Here is a 21,473-nt window from a genome sequence, read left to right on the forward strand (position 1 = left end):
AATAAAATCATTTAATATTCTATTTATTAATGACATTCCCAGTAGTTTTACAAACTGTAAAATATTACTGGGTGTTCATTTTTATACCCTGAGCTCATTAAAAATCGGTAAAGAGTAGAAGGAAACATCTCCGACCCAAAAAGTATATATATTCTTGATTAGCATCACAAGCCGAGTCGATATAGCCATGCCAGTCTGGTATGTATAAATGCAAGGATCTGAGAACGTATAAGAGCTAGAGAATTGAAATTGAAATTAAAATGCAGGTAGTCCTTGTGCCCGCGGAGAACGAGTTTCTTTCCAATATTCGATAACTTTCCACGTTTCCAATTAATCGATAAAAATCGATATTGAAGTCCTGTCTTTGAACAAATAGTCAACATACTTGACATTTAGCTTCTAGAATAGTATATATATATGTATATATATATATCAATTAACCTTCATTTTAAAGCTATCACCACCGCCCGCCAATTGAAGCCACCATTTTGATGCAATTGACTTATTGAGAACATACAATTATTCTATGGCACACTAAGATCTTTGTTTTGGCTGGCCTCATGTCAGCGGCAGCCGACATTGCAATCATAATATGCAATAGGCAAAAAGGGAAATATCTATTAATTAAATAATAATGTAAACTAATTCATATTATATTCACCTTTAACATTTAACTCTAGTTGCCTTTTGGGAACCCCTAGCTATTATTATTCAAAAGAATCAGCCACAAAAAATATGAAAAAGCTTTCGAATTGCAGAGCTATGGTAAATTTAATATAACTTGCGTTTTCTTGGAACCACTCGGATAGATACGGATAGATATTGTTAAAACTAACTTAAATTTGTTGATTATTATTGAATATTGTTTTTTTATGCCATCACCCTTTTTTTGTCTATTGGTTTTAACCAATCATATCCGTTTTTGTGGTCAGCTTTCCAATGCTTGTAAAGCCCCCCCCGACCTTCCCGCTGACATCGAAGACGATCTTGTAGTAACCCTCGGGCAGAACTTCGGGCATACCATCGCCAGTCACAGTGCACTTGTCAAAAATGTACGTGCCTTTGGGCCAGGGGTATGCATTCTCTGGTTTGGGTATATTTGAGCACTGCTTCAAGTTCGTGTAGATAATGTCCTTGTAATGAGATTCGGCAAACCTTTGAAATGCCTGCTTCGGTATGCAGAAGGGCAAAAGCTTGTAATCGTCCTTGCTGCCCGTAGAGCTGCGATAAGCCGTAACCTCCACCTGGTGAATAAATATGTTTAATATATTATATATATTACATATAAAGAAAATCCTTTCGATTTCGTAGCACCCACCATAGTCGTTTCGTCCATATCGAAATTGATTAACAATTGGGCCGTAAAAGCAAATCCATCACGTCCCATGGGTTCAACCTCAGCCTCAACATTAACTTTTGATGCATCTGTCGTTCTGACAACTAAAGAGATTGGTTCGTAATCCCATTTACGCTGGAAACGGGATACATTTTAATCTTAGCTCCATATTGCATCATGTACTGAACTATCCACAGCTTACCTTGCCAGCACAGCCAGCGACGAGGAATAGAAGTATCCATGCCACAGAGAAAGACAATAACATCGAACGGGTGTACATTTCCAATGTGCGCTGGCTATGTGAGTCCCTTCTCGAGCAGCTACATTTTTCGATTTATATAGATCGGGTTATCGGGCTTTGTCATCAATAGTATATATTTTATTGTAGATTTTTAGCTTTAAGCCAATTAAACGTGTTAACACGAGCTAATTAGTGTAGTTTAAACGACTTTGTATTAGCAATCATTGTGCATAGAATACAGTGTATATAATTAATTTCATATGTTGCTGACAACTAATAATTACAAAGATCAGGTAAAAGACGTAGCGTACATAGAGAACAGACAACGGTCAAATGTTGGCAAATGCCACAAGGAACAGCTATTAAATACTCTGTTCAGTCGTAAATTGTTGAAACGCTGTTAACTCTTAGCTAAGAATTTTCGTTTTTTTATGTTAACATCATAGCCATAACATACGTAAACTTTTGTTTAGCGGTCTGCGATTAAATGGCGTTATGCTTATAACATTTGAAGGCTATGTTAATAATATGCACTCAGTTTTGTATACCATTTTTTATACCCTGAACCCATTAAAAATGGGTATAAGGGTATATTGTATTTGTGCAAAATCCAAATGTATGTAACAGGCAGAAGGAAGCATCTCCGACTCCATAAAGTATATATATTCTTGATCAGCACCAATAGCCGAGTCGATCTAGCCATGTCCGTCTGTCTGTCCGTCCGTCCGTCCGTCTGTCTGTCCGTCCGTCCGTCTGTCTGTCCGTCCGTCTGTCCGTATGTATGAACGCAAGGATCTCAGAACCTATAAGAGCTAGAGACATTTTAGATGTAGGTGCTCCTAGTTCCCGCGCAGATCGAGTTTGTTTCCAATAATCGATAACTTACTCCGTTTCCAAGCAATCGATAAAATTCGATATCGATATCCTGTTTTTTGGGCAATTTTGGTAAATAGTAAGTGCAAGAGTCACCAAACTTGACATATAGCTTCCAAAATAGAATATATATATATGCATTTGATGTTGGAAGAAGAGGGTTCAGGGTATCCCATAGTCGGGAGCTCCCGACTAGAACCTCTTACTTGTTCGGAATTATGTTAGCAACATTTGTGTGTTACGTTAAGATAACATCACATAATCACTACTGCGAAAATCCTATAAACTTGCAAGATGTAAATTAACATGTGTAATGTACTGTTTATTACATTTTATTGCTATTCTCAGAACATTATGCATATGTAATAGATGTGATTAAGATAAACAACTTCATAAATTAAATAAGTAATGACCTTTATAAATATATTTTTGAATATATTATAAAAATATGCGCTGTAAAATTTGAGCTGTTATGGAGATGAAAGTTAACGGCATGCTGTTATTAACATTTGCGACAAACGGGAAATGATAACTTTAAAGCGAGAGACTAGTTCGCATATAAACATACAAACAGAAAGACGAACATGGCCTTATCAACTCGGCTGTTGATGCTGATCTAGAATATATATACTTTTTGGAGTCGAAGATGTCTCCTTCTTATTGGGGATTCGAACCAGCAACCGCCTTTAAAATAATAAATAAAAAAAGAATATAATCCTTATGCAGACCTATTCCATATGTCATATAGGATATTTAGATAATTATTAACAATGTTGACTCGTATGAACACTTCCGTTGACCTATCTAGGATTCGAACCAGCAACCTCCATTAAAAAAGAAAACCATCAGTTTGCAGACTTATTATATATTTTATATGTAACACAATATTTAAACAGATTTAAATAAGTATATTTGTGAATATGATCTGATAGTAATTATTATCCTTAGGCAAAGGATATGCGTCGTCGGGCTGTGTTAGAGTCGAGATATGTTGTATATTCTCATAAACAATAATATAGTTGTAGCCATTAAGCTTGACAATTGCACACACTGTGAACGTGTGCCTAGTTTCCAATCTGATCATTACAGGTATCTATATCCATGAAATGAACAACACATGTTTCATACCATGGCTGTGGATCGTCGGGAGATAAGTCGATCGGTCAGTCAGTCAACTTAAAATTTTAAGCCAATTTCTCTCATATAAATAGTAAGCCATAAATAATTATTATATGTTAACAGAAAACTCTATTTGACTTTTGGGAACCACCAGCTATCATCATCAAAAAAGTTGAAAGAACTTTCAAATTGCAGAGCTTTTGTATATTAAATATAACATGTGTTTTCTTGGAACCACTCGGATAGATACTGTTAAAACTAACCTAATTCTTTTGATAACTGTTCATATAAAGTACTCAATATTGATTTTGCTATGCCATGACCCTTCGGTTGTCTTTGGGCTTAACCAAATTAGTCATAACCCGTGGTCAACTTTGCAATAACTGTTAAGCCAGCCTCGACTGGTCCGCTGATTTCGAAGTTGACCTTGTAGTAGCCCTCGGGCAGAACTTCGGGCAATCCATCACCAGTCACAGTGCACTTATCGAAAATGTAGGTGCCTTTGGGCCAGGGGTATGCATTCTCCGGCTTGGCCAAATTCGAGCAGTGCTCCAGATTCTTGTAGATAATGTCCTTGTAATACGATTCGACAATGCTTTTAAATGTCTGCTTCGGTATGTCGAAGGGCAAAAGCTTGTAATCGTCCTCGTTCCCCGAATAGCTGCGATAAATCGTAGCCTCCACCTGGTGGATAAATAGCAATCGCATTTACACTACATTATATTTAGAAGAGCTCTTTCATATTGGAGCACCCACCATAGTCGCATCGTCCATATCGTAATTTACTACCATTTTGCCCGTATAAGCGTATTCCCTGCGTCCGATGCGTTCAATCTTTGCCTCAACTTGCACTTTCGATGCATCCGCCGATCTGACATCTATAGAGATTGGTTCGTAATTCCAATTACGCTGCAAACGGGATCAGTTGGATCCTTTTCTGTATTTAACTCTGCATCGCTTACCCTGGCAGCACCGCCATCAACGAGCAATAGAAGCAATATCCCAGCCACTGAGAGCGAAGGCAACAGACCCATATACATTTTCGATGGGGTTTGATTATGGTTGAATCTGCAGTCAGATTATTTATATATGCTGATTTTGTCATGTGTCCCATTCGTTTTGTGGGTTGTGGCCATTAAGCTTGACAGCAATTAAAATTATAAACACATGCCCGGCCTGACAATCAGATCTAATCATATCAACGTATCCACTATTTCTACTATTATTTTTGTTAATATCCAATGATAAGAATAATTTTTAATAATCAAATACTGTTATAAGCTTTGAAATATTACTGGGTGTCATTTTTATAACACGTGCAAAGCTGTGGTTGCCAGTGGAACCACATTGCAATCAGTATATGCAATAGGTTAAAAGGGGAATCTCTAATTCCTATTACATGCACCTTTAACACGCAACGTTAGTTGCCTTTGCATAACTACCAGCTATTATTATTGAAGAGAATCAACCACAAAAAATGTGAAAGCACTTTCGTATTGCAGAACTATTGTAAATTTAATATAACTTGTGTTTTCCTGGAACCACTCGGATAGATACGGATAGATAATGTTAAAACTAACTACATTTTTTTTGGTTATTGTTCAATACTGTTTTTTGTATGCCATCACCTTTCGGTTGTCTTTGGGTCTTAGCCAAGCATATCCGTTTTCGTGGTCAGCTTTACAATGGTTGTAAATCCAGCCTCGACCTCCCCGCTGATGGTAAAGATGATCTTGTAGTAGCCTTCGGGTGCAATTTCGGGCATACCATCGCCAGTCGCTGTGCACCTATCGAAAATGGCGGTGCCTTTGGGCCAGGGATATACATTCTCCGGATTGGGTATATTTGAGCAATGCTCCAAGTTCGCGAAGACAATGTCCTTGTAATGGGAATCGGCAAACTTTTTAAATGTCTGCTTCGGTATGCTCCAGGGTAAAAGCTTGTAATCGTCCTCGCTGCCCGTAGAGCTGCGATAAGCCGTAACCTCCACCTGGTGAATAAATATGTTTAATATATTATATATTACATATAAAGAAAATCCTTTCGATTTCGTAGCACCCACCATAGTCGTTTCGTCCATATCGAAATTGATTAAAAAATGGGCCGTAAAAGCAAATCCATCACGTCCCATGGGTTCAACCTCAGCCCCAATATTAATTTTTGATTCATCTGTCGTTCTGGTAACTATAGAGATTGGTTCGTAATCCCAATTACGCTGCGAACGGGATCAGTTTGAATTTTAGCTCCATATCGAATCCTGTCCTGAACAATTCACAGCTTACCTTGCCAGCACAGCCAGCGACGAGGAATAGAAGTATCCATGCCACAGAGAAGGACAATAAAAACGAACTGGTAGTCATTTCCGATGTGCGCTGGCTATGTGAGTCCCTTGTCGAGCAGCTAAATTTTTCGATTTATATAGATCGGGTTATGTCATCAATAGTGTATATTTCATTGTAGATTCTTAGCTTCAAGCCAATTAACCGTGTTAACACGAGCTGCTTTGTGTAGCTTTAACAAGTTTTTATTAGCAATGACTTTTCATCTACGGTACTTGATAAATTCCAAATCTCTATCAATTAACATGCAACATCGTACTCTCTTTACACGGGCAACTCTATGACTCGCAACTGGAGTCCGTATTCACAGATTGCAGTGTATTCACAATAAATTCACATTCATATGTTGCTGACAACGACAAATTACAAAGCCTGAGAAAAATATAGTCATAAATTTATGAATTATCAGCACCGTGAGGGAGCCAAGCGTCGAGTACATAGAGAACAGACAACAGACAAGGGATGGTAAATGCCACAAGGTGCAGCTATGTGATACCCTGTTAAATCGTAAATTATTTAAATGCTTCTAGTTATTGCTTTTTGTTAAGAATTTAGTTCAACTAAAAACCATAAATTGCTTTCCAATTTAGAAAATATCTGCGGGTAAATGGCGCGCTGTTACATAAGCTCTTAATTTTGAATGTTAACAGCTTTTGCTTAACAGTCTGCTATAAAGATCGGTTATGTAATGTTATAAACAATATTTAAACAAGCATTATGTGTTATGTTAAGACAACAGCAACTTAAAAAATGTAAATTAACATGTGGTAATGCCCTGTTTATAACATTATCATGTTATTCCCAGATAAATATGCATAGATCTTAACGATGAAATGTATTTAAAAATGAATAGCTTCTAGGGTTTCAGAAGTTGATATTAATTATTAATAAAATAAGTACATTGTTCAGCACATTGTTTCTGCCAACTATCCAAATCGAACAACCTGCTTGGCCCAGATATACCCTCTTACCGCCTAAACAATGACGAGGTATAATAGCGCTTGCCTGAGCAGGCGGGGGTAACAAAGCGGCAGCCACTTGAGGGTGCCGCAGAACCACTTCAGTTTCGACCATTCACTGATCGATATTGAAAAAAATATAAAAAAAAAAAGTAAAATAAAAATAAAACCAATTGAATGATGTGCCGCAGTGTTGCAACGCACCGCACCCCTTAACCAGGGCCTTTTCCCCCATCCCGCTCACTTTAAGTGGCTCGATCGGCAGTCGAGTGCGTCCATCCGTTCTTATATGAATATATTGTAGGCTGGCTGCAGGCAGGCAGCACTTGGGCCTACCATATTGCAGAGGCGACTGCACTTAATTTAATTGAACCCAGCGACGAGCCGAACCGCAGGCGTGTCTGAGCCACCAACGCAACCAGACACCACCCCCACCACTGTGTGTGTGTGTGTGTGTGTGTGTGTATTGTGAATATGAAATCAAATTATCGCGCATCGAAGCGAATCAAAACAAAATAACAGCCCGCGAAATTATAAACGAAACTCAATTTGTGGCGCGACTTGAACTTGAGAAAGGCGAATGGGGGAAGCAATCGGGCAGATGTGGAGTCCAGTTGGATGCCTCCTTTGGATGCTTTTGCGGTTGGGTTCGCTAATAAAAGCGCAACACTGGCAACTCCCCAGAGGCGTTCGTTTAGCGGCAACCGCGGATCGATCTTATGCCAACCGCAAAGATGATGACGCTGCCTGACGATGTGCTCGTAAATCTTGAACTTAGTTGCGATGTGCCACACTGTGCGCTCTCCCCCTGCTTCGCTTGTGTCCCCCCACGCCCCGCCCGTTTCAGCAGCTATTTCTTGCTGTTTAGTACGTGCGGACAGGCTTTGGGGCGCGCAGAGAGCTCCCCATAACAAGACGCGGCTGCTGTGGCCCATAAAGCAGAAAAACACGCTTGCCCCACCCCGTTCCAATGGCCATCAAAATGGAGAAGAAACTTTTTTTTTATTTTGTAAGTTTTTTTTTTTTGAGGTTTTTTTCAAGTCGAGCCGCAAACCCAATTTAAAACACGACTTCAACGATGAGCGGCGCTGTCTTTTGTGTCTGTGTCTGTGTCTGTGTCAGTGTTGCGGCAACTGGAAACTGCCCCGGCAGCTTCATAGTCTTCTTCTTCTTCTTCGTCTTACAACCTCTTTCTCGCTCTACGTGCCCCACCCTGCCTCACAGTCTCCATTCGAATTCGTGGCTGGGGTATGTTCAACGGCGGCTATTAGTAATTTATTGATTTGTCTAAATTATGTAGTGTTTCAGTCGGCTTGTTTGTTTGTTATGGCTGCAACAGCACTTACCGCGCTTTGGCACGTCGCATGCCGCATGCCACATGCCGCATGCCACACAGCGACCACCCACGCTGCACGTGGCGTTAATCATAGGCGCGGCAATCTGCTCCCTTGGGTGCTGTTTAAGGACGCGTGAAGAGGCCTTCAAGTCAAATCAAATCCATTCACAATAACTGACCATGGTGAACGCAAATGTGTGGTGAAATTAAAAAGTAAACATACAAATCGTGAGTGTAAAGGATGCATAATCCAACACTAGAGGGAGATAAAACTTCAAAAATACACAACACTGACAATGGGGGTGGTAAACAGTGTAAAGTCAAGCAAACACAAAGAAAGTAGCGAAGGGGGATGTACAATTAAAATAAAAATTGGATTATGTTGAAACTGTGTAGAGAAATATCAATGGAAATCAAATACATACATATGAATAAATATGTAATGTTCATTTATAAAATAAATAGAACGTGACAATCAAAATAAAAAATACTTAATAACGGACTATGAAGAACAAGAAGGTTTTGCTAAGGTAGGAAATGGCTGCTATTATGTACTATATATGTACATATGGTTCCCACGAGGCTTACGCCTGTTAAATCATAACTATTACGACAGACTCACACACACACACATACACACACACACTTGGCTTGCGTGGGCTCTCTTTATTAATGGCAATAAAAGCAACAACTCAATTAATTAAATATCCATATTAAAAGGCAGAATTACACGCACACACACAAACAGCAGCAATAACAACAACTTCATAGAAACGGCAAACAAAATAGCAGCCCACATTAAAAAATAAAACTTCATTCACACACACACACATATGTATATGTTGCTTTACTTAATTATTATAAAAAAATGCTAACCACATGCAAATTTAATTGCTTGCCTCGTTTTTTAACTCAGCTTACAAAAAAAAAAAAACACAAAAAACAACAAAATAATCCGCAGACTTTCCAACTCGTTCATACATTAATGCGATGCGTGTGTGTATATGTGTGCGTGTATGTGTGTTCGTATTCCATTCAATGGAAGACAGCGTGGGAGTTATGACGATCATAAAGTGTTGGAAGTTGCGACCCAATTTGTGAAACTGTCATAGATAGTATAACCATAAAGCACAACGAGCTTTCATGCACACACATGCACAGGCTTACGCGCACACATACACACACACACGCACACATACACCCAGTGATAATCCACGTGCGGTGGCTGCTTTTAGTGTCTGACAAAGCGGCTTATGTGGACGCGCAAAGAGGGAACTAAAAACCGATTAGCCGCTGACAACTTGTAAAAGTGTACACACACACACACCCAGATCTATATACCTATATATGTAAATCCATATACTATGTCTGTGTATATTTAAGTACGTCTCAATAAGCAGCCACTAAGAGAGTGAGCAGTTTTAAGTGACAAGTCGACAGCACACAACGACTTAATTACGGGCGCCGCCTGTCACCGATGACGTCACACCCACAACAGCACACTATGCCAAGCATATTGAAATAGTTACAGTAATAATTTCGGTCAATGTGTGGCTTTATGCTTAATGCTCTTCCTAACTGTTTTATGCTAGAGCATAATGTGCGTCTTTCAAAAACGTGAGCCTATTTCGTTGTGTGACAAATAGTTTTTGGTTGGGCGATACAAGTTTTGGTTGGGCCCTATCTTATCAGGAATCGGCTACCGTGTGCTCGGGCAACGGCAACATGTTAACCCAAATCATATTTCAAGCACTTGAGTGGGTTATCAGTAAATTGCGAAAAGTGTTTTAATTGCCAAGTCGTTAAGGTGTCTGCCAAGTGCAGCCCCTATAGCAAATCACAGCTACAAATTCAGACAGAGAGGGAGAGAGAGAGAGAGAGAGCGATAAGAGGGCGGGCAGCGCTAATCGCGAAACTCGGAAAGGCCGCCACACTTGAAAGGCAACAAAATTGTTATTTATGTATTTTATTTTCTTCTCTTCTCTTTTTTTTTTTGTTTGTTACTTTGCATGTTTTATTTATAGCTTTAAAACTTGATGGCATATTGATTGTGTGTTGCTTCTACTCACTCTCTCTCTCTCTCTTTTCTGTCTTTGCAGTTTTGAAAATGAACAGTTTGGCCCGAGGGCCGAGGCCCTGCGTCTCCACCCTGTGTCGTTGCCTGGAAAACGCGACAGTGCGACAGCAGTGTCAAGCTCGCAACAACAACAAGAACAACGATAACAGCAACAAGCAGAAGATCAGCAACACTGGCTGCAGCACATTGAAAAGTACGTTCCTAGGCACTATTGGTAGTACTTTGGGCCCGCACAGTGCGGCCGCCCGATCGTTTGCGTCTGCATGGAGTCAATGAGACGTAACGAGGCAAACACTAGCCACCACCCGAATAAGGTAAGTGGCATGTAGCACCCCAGACAACTTCCCCACCACCCGTCCAAGTAACCCTTGCACTAAATGCGATAAGAGCCGTAATTATTTTATTGTCATCTGCTCCGCTTGGCCTAGCCCTCGAGTGGGGCGGTTCTCAAGTGGCCACTAGACTTTACAGTACGCAGATAAAGCAAAAAGTATGCCGATAAGGTAGAGCAAAAAAAACACAACTACTATTTATAATTGTGTGTGTGTGTGTGTGTGTGTGTGTGTGTGTGTGTGTGTGTGTGTGTGTGTGTGTGTGTGTGTGTGTGTGTGTGTGTGTGTGTGTGTGTGTGTGTGTGTGTGTGTGTGTGTGTGTGTGTGTGTGTGTGTGTGTGTGTGTGTGTGTGTGTGTGTGTGTGTGTGTGTGTGTGTGTGTGTGTGTGTGTGTGTGTGTGTGTGTGTGTGTGTGTGTGTGTGTGTGTGTGTGTGTGTGTGTGTGTGTGTGTGTGTGTGTGTGTGTGTGTGTGTGTGTGTGTGTGTGTGTGTGTGTGTGTGTGTGTGTGTGTGTGTGTGTGTGTGTGTGTGTGTGTGTGTGTGTGTGTGTGTGTGTGTGTTAAGCAAGTTGCTTTGCTTTATGGTGGTAGCGGTAGCTTAAATTTTGTGATGTTTGATTTATTGGTGTGAACAAAATATAATCACAATTACTTAAAGCTGTCTTTCTTTATTATTGAACGAGCATGGAATGGGACAGGGGTAAATTATACGGCAACAACAACAACAACAACAGAGGCAGCAGCATAGGAACTACACATTGTGTATGCCGTTTACCAACACTCGCATTAAAGTGGCGTTTTTGTTTATGCGCTAGCCGCTCTCGCCCGCTCGCTCTCATTTACTCTCCCGCTCTGTACGTGCCTGTGTTAGTGTGTGCGTTCTTCTTGCCTGTGTATTGTGTCTGTGTGCTTGCGTGCGTGCTGTTTTCGGTGGTTGCTCTTTGAGCTCTTTTTTTTTTTTTTTTGTGTTCAGTCTCATCTGCGTCGCCGCGCTGCCAAACGAAAAAGGACGCTGAAGAACGCTCGCGCAAAACATTTTCGGCGTTGTTCTTTATTATTATTATTTGTATTTTGTTCAATTTAAATGTACAATAAATCGTTCGCAATTGGAATTTTTCAAATTTATCCGCTTGATATGGAATGGAAAAATCGCTTAAAAAGGTAACGACGAAACAGGCAACGGCATAGGCAAACAGCAAAAAGTATTCCCCCTCCACGCACTCAATTTGTATTTTCGTTTTTTTTTCTTTTCTGTGTATTTCGTGTAATTTTCTGAGATTTAAAACTCTGCTTTGTCGCGCTCTCACACAGCTGCATTACATTGTATGTATATGTTTTTGGTGTTCTTTGCTCTTGCAGGTGGCCCTGAATAGCAGCAACGTAGCAACGGAAAGCAATATTAAGAATAAATTGTTAGCTAATTTAAGTGCGGCAAACGCAACAACAGTAGCAGCAGCAGCAGCAGCAGGAACAGCGGCTACAGTAACAACAACAGGAGCAGCAGCAACGACAACGGTAGCCACAAACCAAGCATTGAATTTCAATAACAAAGTGAAGGCAACAACAGCAACGAATAATTTGCAAGGCAACAGTGCGATTAAGAAGCATACGAGTAAGTAGAGCACACAATTACATAAGTATTTGTGTATGTACATGCATATGTATACATACATATATACATGTGCCATGAGCATGTGTGTGTGTGTACATGCCTAGTGCAAAATGCAACTGGAAATCAATTGTGTGCAGGCAGGCACAAAAAATAGAACGAAATTGACGATCAGTGCAAGAGCTTTTGATTGAAATTGACGATTTCGTCAGCCCTCCTGTCAGAGAGGAGCAGCTTTTTTGTTTTTCTTTGTGGTGTGTGTTTAATGCAAAAGTTTTTATTTAAATTTTAATATATTGCACAAGTATGGGCGCTCTTTAAAGCGTCAGCAGCCAGGCTCAGCACGCGCTGCGCTCTCTCTGCAGCTTGAAACGTGTTCCTTCCAGGCTTGAAGAGAGAAAACTGCAGAGAGCAGGCTCTTGAGCTCCTCAAAGAGCGCATTAGCTAACTGAACACACAAGCACTTGGCAATTGTCAAGAGCTGATTTACTTCTTGTTTTTTTTTTTGTTTTTTCTTCCAATCAATTTCCGTTTCTAATCTCTCGCATTCCATTTTGGCTTTCCCCATGCAGAATTGATTGGCGCTAGCAAAACAAACGCCGCAAATACAACGACAACAAACAACTCAACGGCGTCGGCGAGCAGCAGCAGCTCATCTAATTCAAGTGAATCAAAGGATACTAACTTTGAGTACGAGGACGAGTGGAATATTGGCGGCATACCAGAGCTGCTGGACGATCTAGACGCTGACATTGAAAAGTCGGCGGCGCATTCGGGTGGTGGCAACCAAACGACAGCAACACCAGCACCAACAACAGCAGCAACAACAGCGACGACGACGACAACGCTAAATGCTAAACAAGCAAACAGCACAGCAGCAGCAACATCATCATCATCATCATCGACAACAGCTGCAGGAGCAGGAGCAGCTCACAAATCGCACAAGACCACATTGCATAGCAATTTGTCGGCCACATCGCCAACCACAATTAAGTTCACACGCCAGCCCATTGCCAGCGGCAGCGCCAACGCAACGCCAGCAGCGGCAACAGCAACTGGCAGCAGCAGCAGCTCAGCTGTGTTGTCCAACAGTAAAAGTTCGTCCTCCTCGTCCGCGGGCAAGCATCATCATCACCATCACCACCATCATCATCATCATCATAGCACAGCTGGTAAGGGCTACAAATCTGCATTAGTCGCACAATTGACTAGCCCTGGTCTCAATCACAACAACAACAACAACAACAATCAACAGCAGAATAAAAACAGCAGCAACAGCGGCGGTAGCAGCAGCAGCAGCAGCAGCAACAGCGCAGCCAACGCAGGCACAACCGGCAGCACATTGTCATCCTCGACATTTGCCGGCTTCTCCAAAGGCGGCAACTTGGTGTCCTCCTGCGTCAGCCAGTCTTCCTCCACAACAGGCAGCATCAGCAGCGGCGGCAGTGGTCAACAGCAAGCCAAACTTTCCGCTGGCGGCATGTCCTCGCAAACAGGCAGCGGCAGCGGCAGCAACACTAGCAACAACAGCAGCAGCAACAACAACAGTAGCAGCAGCGGCAGCAGCAGCAGCAATAATAACAGCAGCAGCATAAACAGCAACACAATTGGTGGCGCCACAGTTGGTGGGCAAAGTTCGCAAAGCGGCAGCGGTAAATCGAGCGCAAAAATGTCCATTGATCATCAGGCAACGCTCGATAAAGGACTCAAAATGAAGATCAAACGCACCAAGCCTGGCACAAAGAGCTCCGAGGCCAAACACGAAATAGTCAAGGCCACAGATCAACAGCAGCAACAGCAGAACGGTGCATTGGGCAACAGCAGCTCCAACAGCAACAGCCAGCAGGAGGACGGCGGCAGCAGCAGCACCAGCAGCAGCAGCGGCGGCGGCGGTGGCATGAGCAACAGCAGCGGCAGCGGCAATGCGAATCCGTCTTCCTTAAGCAACAACTCGAGCGGCAGCAACAACTCGGGCAGCGGCAACTCTTCCGGCTCTAGCAGCAGCAGCAGCAGCAGCAAAAAGCATCTCAACAATTCCAGCAGCGGCGGCAACAACAACAGCAGCAGCAACAGCGGCGGCGGCGGCACCAATCCAAACAATTCACACGGCAGCAACAGCGGCAGCAGCAGCAGCAACAACAATGCACAGTCAACGCCGCAGGGCAACAAGCGCGGCAGCTCTGGGCATAGGCGCGAGAAGACCAAGGACAAGAACGCACATTCCAATCGCCTCAGCGTGGACAAATCAGCTGCATCGGCAGCTGGCGAAAAGGACACGCCCGAGAAGAACGCCAGCAACAACAATAACAACAGCAGCAACAACAACAACAGCAGCAGCAACAATTGTCAGTGCAACGGCGATGTTGCTGGCGCCGGCTCGGCGCCACCCTGCTCGCATCACGCCTGCATACGACGCATGAGCAACAGCAGCGGCAGCAACAGCTCGAGCGCAACGGCTGTGCCGCCGGGCGTATTCACGCCCTCGGCTGGCTCCCCGGCAGCTGTTGTCTCGGCGGCTGCCTCGCTGCTGGCTGCAACGACGGCGGCAACCAGTGCCTCGCAAGCAGCAACAGGCAATGCTGGCGGCGGCAGCAGCATAAATGCAGGTGCCGCCAATGCGCCTGGGCCGCCGGGCAAGGATGCCAGCATTAAAATCTCCTCACACATTGCCGCACAGCTGGCCGCAGCGGCTGCCTCGAGCGGCAGCAACAGCAGCAACGCCAACAGCAGCAGCAACAGCAACAACAGCAGCAGCTACGCGGGCAGCCAGAGTGGGGCAGCTGCAGCGGGCGGCGCAACGGCAGCTGGTGCGGCGGGCAGCAATGCAGATAGCAAGGCGGCCAGCCTGGCACAGGCCAAACTGATGGCTCCGGGCATGATCTCAGCCACCATGCACCACACGATTTCGGTGCCCGCGGGCAGCGCTGGCACCGGTGGCGCCGGCGATGAGGAGAGCAAATCTCCGCCAGCTAAACGTGCCAAGCATAGCGATAACAGCAAAGATATGGTCGATATATGCATTGGCACATCCGTTGGCACCATCACCGAGCCGGATTGCCTCGGACCCTGCGAGCCGGGCACCTCGGTCACCCTCGAGGGCATCGTTTGGCACGAGACCGAGGGCGGTGTCCTCGTTGTGAATGTTACGTGGCGCGGCAAGACCTATGTGGGCACTCTGCTCGATTGCACCCGACACGATTGGGCTCCTCCAAGGTGAGTAGCTGCCCCTTACCCACATCCTCGAGCTTCGTTTGCTTTCTGCATACTGTTAACGAAAATAAAGATGCCTTTCTAAAACTTATTTCCCGAGATTTTTGTTTCCGTTTCCATCAGGTTTCAATTACATTTTATAGGGTATTTTGGGTCGTAATAGTTTCTAATAATAATAAAGTGAAAAGAATTAGGTTTTAAATTCCAACTCTTTTACTCTCATTTTAATATCTACCTATCTTTCGATATTAAAATTTGTAATTTTTCAATATTAATTGGGGGGTTTTTTTTTTGTTAATTCAGATTTCTTCTTGAGCAAGCTTTACCTTTATTTAATTACCCTGTGTCTTCCCTAAGCAAGCTTTACTGTAACACATTTCCCATTTGTTTTTCTCGTTGTAGATTCTGTGATTCACCAACTGAAGAATTAGATTCTCGAACTCCAAAGGGACGCGGCAAGCGCGGACGCAGCGCAGGTTTAACGCCCGATCTGAGCAACTTTACCGAAACCAGAAGCTCGGTGAGTCGGTTTACAAATCCGTAACTAAAAACTCAGTAAAACGAACTCTCCCTTCTCTCTGACCGGTGCAGATCTACTTCTCGCATGCCCAGGTGCACTCGAAGCTGCGCAATGGCGCCACCAAGGGACGCGGCGCGACACGCAGCGCTTCCGGGAACGCAACAAACAGCAGCAGCAGCTCCTCGGGCAATGGCGGCAGCGGCGGAGGTGGTGGTGGCAATGGTGGTGCCACGCCCAGCACTTCACCCACAGCATTTTTGCCGCCGCGGCCGGAGAAGCGCAAGTCGAAGGATGAGGCGCCCTCGCCACTGAACGGCGATGCCGCCGATGGCGCTGGGGGCATGGTGAGCATGGTGAATGCCAGCGGCATACCCATCTCGGCCAGCGGCGGTGGCCTGGCCACCCAGCCGCAGAGCCTGCTCAATCCAGTGACCGGACTCAATGTGCAAATCAACACAAAGAAATGTAAGACTGCCTCGCCCTGCGCGATCTCACCGGTGCTGCTCGAGTGCCCCGAGCAGGACTGCAGCAAGAAGTACAAGCATGCCAACGGGCTGCGCTATCATCAGTCGCACGCGCACGGCGCCAGCAGCAGTAGCAGCGGCGGCGGCGGTGTTAGCTCCATGGACGAGGATTCCATGCAGGCGCCCGAGGAGCCAGCAACTCCGCCATCCCCGTTGCCAGCAACAGCTGCAACAGCAGCAACAGTTGCAGGTGGTGCAGCGGCAACAGCAGCAGCAGCCACAGCAACCGCAGCAGCAGCACCACCAGCAACTACAGCCGTGTCGCCCGCAGCCAGCTGCGCAGCCTTGGCCAATGGCAGCACATCAGTCCCAACCGCCAAGGCAACGCCTGCTGCTGCGCCAGATTCCAGCAACGCAGCAGCCAACAGTGCAATGAGTACGGCTGCCGGCACAGCAGTGGCGGCCACAGATGTGGCGGCCGCTGTTGCTGCGGCACCCTTGGCCGTGCTGCCGCTGGTGGTTGCGGCGGCAGCAGCGCAACAAGCGCCGCCCGCAACGCCCACCCAGGCGCAACCACAGGCGCTACTGGCGCCAGGCAACATGCCCGGCAATCAGCCAATTGCTGGCGGCAGCATCACCGCCGGCATCTCTACACAGGCGCTGTCCCAGCACCAGCAACAGCTGCTGGGCGGCCTCGTCGGCGCCGGATTGCCGGCCATGCTGTCCGAGCAGCAGCAGCAGGCGCTGCTACAGCAGGGTGCATGTAAGTAGAAACGGGCATCATCTTGGCGTTTGCTCCCTCTGACCAGCATCTCTACCTTTTGATTTCAGTAAAAGCTGGTGTATTGCGCTTTGGCCCACCGGATGCGGCGGCCCTGCAGCAGCAACAGCAGCAGCCACCTGGTGTAAACACACAACAGTCGCCGCCTGGACAAAGTCCACTGCGTCCGCCCAGCCTGGCACAGGATGTACAACAGCCGCCCGCCGGCTATGTGGGACAGCAGCAACAGCAGCCGCCGCCGGGCTTAAAGAGCACGCCCGGATTTGGTTCCGCCTCAGTGGGCGCCGGTAGCAAACCGAAGAAGAACCGCAAGTCGCCCGGTCCGGGCGATTTCGATGGCGGCGTTTCGCGCGAGGATGTGCAGAGTCCAGCGTACAGTGATATATCGGATGACTCCACGCCCGTTGCAGAGCAGGAGCTACTGGACAAGTCGCAGCCGGGCAAGCACATTGAGCTGCTTGCCAAGAAGCCCAGCGAGGTGGGCGTGCCGGCAGCGCCCACGCCCAATATACCACCCTCCCTAGCCGGTTATGGCATGTACCAGTTCTACCCAGCGGCACAGCAACAACAACAGCAGCAACAACAACAGCAACAACAGCAGCAACAACAACAACAGCCGCCGCCGCTGCCACAGCAGCCCCAGCCGCAGTACATGGTGCAACCCGGTCCGGATGCACTGCAGCCGGGTAAACCGTCGCTGCAGCAGCCGGGGGCACCGCCAGCTACCTCACAGACGCCACAGTCGCATCTGCTGGCGCCGCCCACACAGCAGGCCGTTGCCCATCTCGCCGATTACAGCAACAAGAACAAGGAGCCGCCGCTGGATCTGATGACAAAGCCGCCGTCGCAGGCGAGCGTACAGCAGCAGCTGCAGCAACAGCAGCAGCAGCAGCCCGAGAACAATGGCAAGGATACGGGTCCGCCCACATCGCAGCCGACTCAGGTGCAGCCGCCGCCGGTCAATCTCAGCGCTGTGACTGGACCGCCGCCGGGCGCTCTGCCGCCAGGCATAGCCGGTCTGGGCGGACTAACGCCCGCCAAGACCCTGGGTCACTTCTATCCCTACAAGTGAGCTGAACTTTAGAGTTCTGCTGAAGAATTTATAATTAATAAAATTCTTTCCTTTCTTGTTTTTCAGTTTCATGCCGCCGGGCTATCCATACAGCGTGGATCCCAACTTTGGACCCGTTTCAATTGTGGCCTCCGAGGAGGCGGCCAAGCTGGGCGGGCATCCCGGCCTGCAGGCCAGCGCACAGGCGCAGGCACAACAGCAACAACAACAACAGCAGCAGCAACAGCTCTCCGGCATCAGCATTAAGGAGGAACGCATCAAGGAGAGTCCCAGCCCGCATGAGAATCCCAAGCATATGCCGCCACAGCAGCAGGTAAGTGCAGCAAATCGTTGTCTAACAATTGAAACTACTAAAGAGCTTCCTTTTGTAGCTGCTGGCCAACAAGCTGATCAAACAGGAGCCGCTGATCAAGCAGGAGATCAAGCAGGAACCCAACAGCAATATGGGTCAGCAGCCGCCGCCGCCGCAGCATCAGCAACAACAGCAGCAGCAGCCGCCGCCGCAGCCGCAACAACCACACGCTTTGCATCCAAAAGATCTGCAGGCGCTGAGCGCTTATCATCCAAGCATCTATCAACGCCATTCCATGAGCTTGGCGGCAGCGCGCGAGGATGAGCTGCGACGGTAAGCCTTTAATGAATCTTCATTTGATTGTATATGTAATAAACTTTATATGCGGTTCTTTATTCGGCAGCTACTACATGTTCTCGGATCAGCAGCGGCGTCAGAATGCTGCAGCCGTGGCTGCGGCACAGAGTGCATCCGGCATGCAGCCACATCCCGGCATGCCGCCCCAGCATAAGGATGAGTCCAGCCTCAGCGCGCAACAGCAGCAGCAGCAGCAACAACAGCAGCAGCAGCAGCTTTCGCTTGCACAGCATCAGCAGCAGGCGCTGCAGCAGCATCATCAGCATATGCAACAACAACAGCAGCAGCACCAGCAACAACAGCAGCAGCATCAACAGCAGCAGCAGCAGCAACAGCAGCAGCAACAACAGCAGCAGCAGCAGCAGCAGCAGCAACAACAACAACAGCAGCATCAACAACAGCAGCAGCAACAACAACAGAAGCTTAAGCAATCGCAGGCAGCCAGCGCCGCGGCCAATAACAAAGCCACCAACCTGACCAAGGAGTCGCCCAAGCAAAAGGGCGCAAGCAGCTCCGCCGACGATGATCAGCAGCAGCAGCAGCTGAAGGTCAAACAGGAGGGCCAGAAGCCCACCATGGAAACGCAGGGTCCGCCGCCGCCTCCCACTTCACAATATTTTCTGCATCCCTCGTACATTTCGCCTACACCGTTCGGCTTTGATCCCAACCATCCCATGTACCGCAATGTGTTAATGTCTGCCGCCGGGCCGTATAATGCGCCGCCGTATCATTTGCCCATAACGCGCTATCATGCGCCTGAGGATCTGTCGCGCAATACGGGCACCAAGGCGCTGGACGCACTGCATCACGCGGCCAGCCAATATTATACCACGCACAAAATCCATGAGCTAAGCGAACGCGCACTCAAATCTCCAACCAGCGCTAGCGGTCCGGTCAAGGTGAGCGTCAGCAGTCCCAGCCTGGGACCACCGCAGCCCGGTGGCGGGCCTGGCAACAGTGGACCCGGCTCTGGACCCAATGTGCTGGGAGGCAATGGTCCCAATCAGCAGGGCTCAACGCCGGGCGGTGCAGGCGGTGTACCGCTGAATCTGCAACCACCGCCGGGCAGCCTGGGCGGCCCGCCGCCAAATAAACCCGAAATGGCTGGCCAAAAATCACATGGCGCGGCGCCAGGCGGTGCGCTCGATGCGCATAAACAGCCGCTGCCCGGCGCACCGCCCATCGGCGCTGGCCCGGCCGGCAATGGAGCTGTAGGTGTGGTCGGCGGTGCTGGCAATGGCGCTGCTGGTGGTGCCGGTGCCGCCGATTCGCGCAGCCCGCCGCCGCAGCGGCATGTGCACACACACCATCACACACACGTAGGCCTCGGCTATCCCATGTACCCAGCGCCCTATGGAGGTGAGTAGTGAAGGTGGAAAACGGACAGGGTGTTTAAAGCCAGTTGCTCATGATTAATGCTTGCTTTTAGCGGCCGTCTTGGCCAGCCAACAAGCGGCTGCAGTAGCTGTGATAAATCCATTTCCGCCGGGACCGTCAAAATGAGAACCACTGAATGGCAGCAACGAGAAGAAGGCCTACAATGTGAAAAACAACTAGCGGGGAATGGGAACGGGCACGGGTTCGAGCAGGGACACGCGAACGTGAGATGGATCGGAATTGGAATTGGCATCGAAAGGGAATGCGTAACTGGAAGAGGCAGTGGTTGATAAATACCCAATTGCATTTGCTATTAGCCCTGGGCGAGCACACATTAAGCATATATAGCATATATATAATATTTTTACAATGTTACAACAAAAAAAACAACAACAAAACCAACTACAACAACAACAAACAAACAAAAACAGAAATGGAAAAATCGACTATTTATATGCATAAGTATTTTTTGTATGTTTCGTTTAACGTGTTAACTATAAAAATTTAGTTTAAGCCCTAAGTTATCACTACTATTACCAGATAAAAAAAAAAAGAAAAACAAAACAATATATATATATATATGGATATATTCTAGAGTACATACAATATGATAAATATAGCATAACTACAAATTAGCGATGTTTTTCCTAAGTGTATTTTGCATATATATATATATATATAAACACATTATATATATATACATATTATATAAACATAATATAATTATAGTTATATTTATATTATACGAGAGAGGCGTAAATCGAACATGAACAAAAGAAAAACAAATTAACAAAAGAAAAAGCAGAAGCAAATGCGAAACCTGTAGTGTGTTGATTTCTTGTAAAAAACAAAAACAAACAAACAAATTATATAATTAATATTAATGCATATTGTTTAACGATTATTATCGATTACCAATTAACGTTTACACTTTAGCAATTACAAATGTAGCACTTACAATTTAGCATTTAGCAGTGTGTATTAATTAATATCCTTATCTGTGTTGCGAATGGAGCCAGCGCGACATTTGCATCTAAAAGACAAAGGGCGCGCCCATTCTTATATCTTATGTATGTATGTATGTGTGTACTATTCGTATCCGTAGTTTCTCTAATGGGGGGAAATAACATAAAACAAAAAAAAAAAAACAAAAAGAACACGAACAACTTGAAGAAAAACA

The 21,473-nt window shown here is 46.0% G+C and overlaps 4 protein-coding genes across 4 annotated transcripts; 1 reads left to right on the forward strand and 3 right to left on the reverse strand.

The window, feature by feature from the left end:
- Positions 1 to 773: 773 nt before the first annotated feature.
- LOC115760926 lies at positions 774 to 1,624 on the reverse strand. The gene is made up of 3 exons (XM_030702501.1): positions 1,539 to 1,624; positions 1,319 to 1,471; positions 774 to 1,244 (listed from the first exon to the last, which is right to left on the reverse strand). Exons 1-3 carry the CDS (start codon positions 1,614 to 1,616, stop codon positions 903 to 905), a joined length of 573 nt encoding a protein of 190 aa, XP_030558361.1. The 5' UTR covers positions 1,617 to 1,624; the 3' UTR covers positions 774 to 902.
- A 2,151-nt stretch (positions 1,625 to 3,775) lies between these two features.
- On the reverse strand, positions 3,776 to 4,609 carry LOC115760710. Its single transcript, XM_030702178.1, has 3 exons — positions 4,532 to 4,609; positions 4,326 to 4,478; positions 3,776 to 4,253 (listed from the first exon to the last, which is right to left on the reverse strand). Exons 1-3 carry the CDS (start codon positions 4,607 to 4,609, stop codon positions 3,921 to 3,923), a joined length of 564 nt encoding a protein of 187 aa, XP_030558038.1. The 3' UTR covers positions 3,776 to 3,920.
- A 449-nt stretch (positions 4,610 to 5,058) lies between these two features.
- On the reverse strand, positions 5,059 to 5,946 carry LOC115760860. The gene is made up of 3 exons (XM_030702414.1): positions 5,852 to 5,946; positions 5,632 to 5,784; positions 5,059 to 5,559 (listed from the first exon to the last, which is right to left on the reverse strand). Exons 1-3 carry the CDS (start codon positions 5,927 to 5,929, stop codon positions 5,218 to 5,220), a joined length of 573 nt encoding a protein of 190 aa, XP_030558274.1. The 5' UTR covers positions 5,930 to 5,946; the 3' UTR covers positions 5,059 to 5,217.
- Positions 5,947 to 10,309: 4,363 nt separating this feature from the next.
- On the forward strand, positions 10,310 to 20,687 carry LOC115761044 (mucin-19). The gene is made up of 12 exons (XM_030702659.1): positions 10,310 to 10,594; positions 11,971 to 12,223; positions 12,793 to 14,991; positions 15,049 to 15,433; positions 15,833 to 15,950; positions 16,022 to 17,177; positions 17,246 to 17,751; positions 17,797 to 18,263; positions 18,334 to 18,580; positions 18,639 to 18,892; positions 18,963 to 20,275; positions 20,346 to 20,687. Exons 1-12 carry the CDS (start codon positions 10,544 to 10,546, stop codon positions 20,417 to 20,419), a joined length of 7,023 nt encoding a protein of 2,340 aa, XP_030558519.1. The 5' UTR covers positions 10,310 to 10,543; the 3' UTR covers positions 20,420 to 20,687.
- Positions 20,688 to 21,473: the final 786 nt, after the last annotated feature.

Source organism: Drosophila novamexicana, unplaced genomic scaffold (genome assembly GCF_003285875.2).
Source record: "Drosophila novamexicana strain 15010-1031.04,08,12 unplaced genomic scaffold, DnovRS2.1 tig00000462-arrow-pilon, whole genome shotgun sequence".
In the NCBI taxonomy this organism is placed as follows: Eukaryota; Metazoa; Arthropoda; class Insecta; order Diptera; family Drosophilidae; genus Drosophila; species Drosophila novamexicana.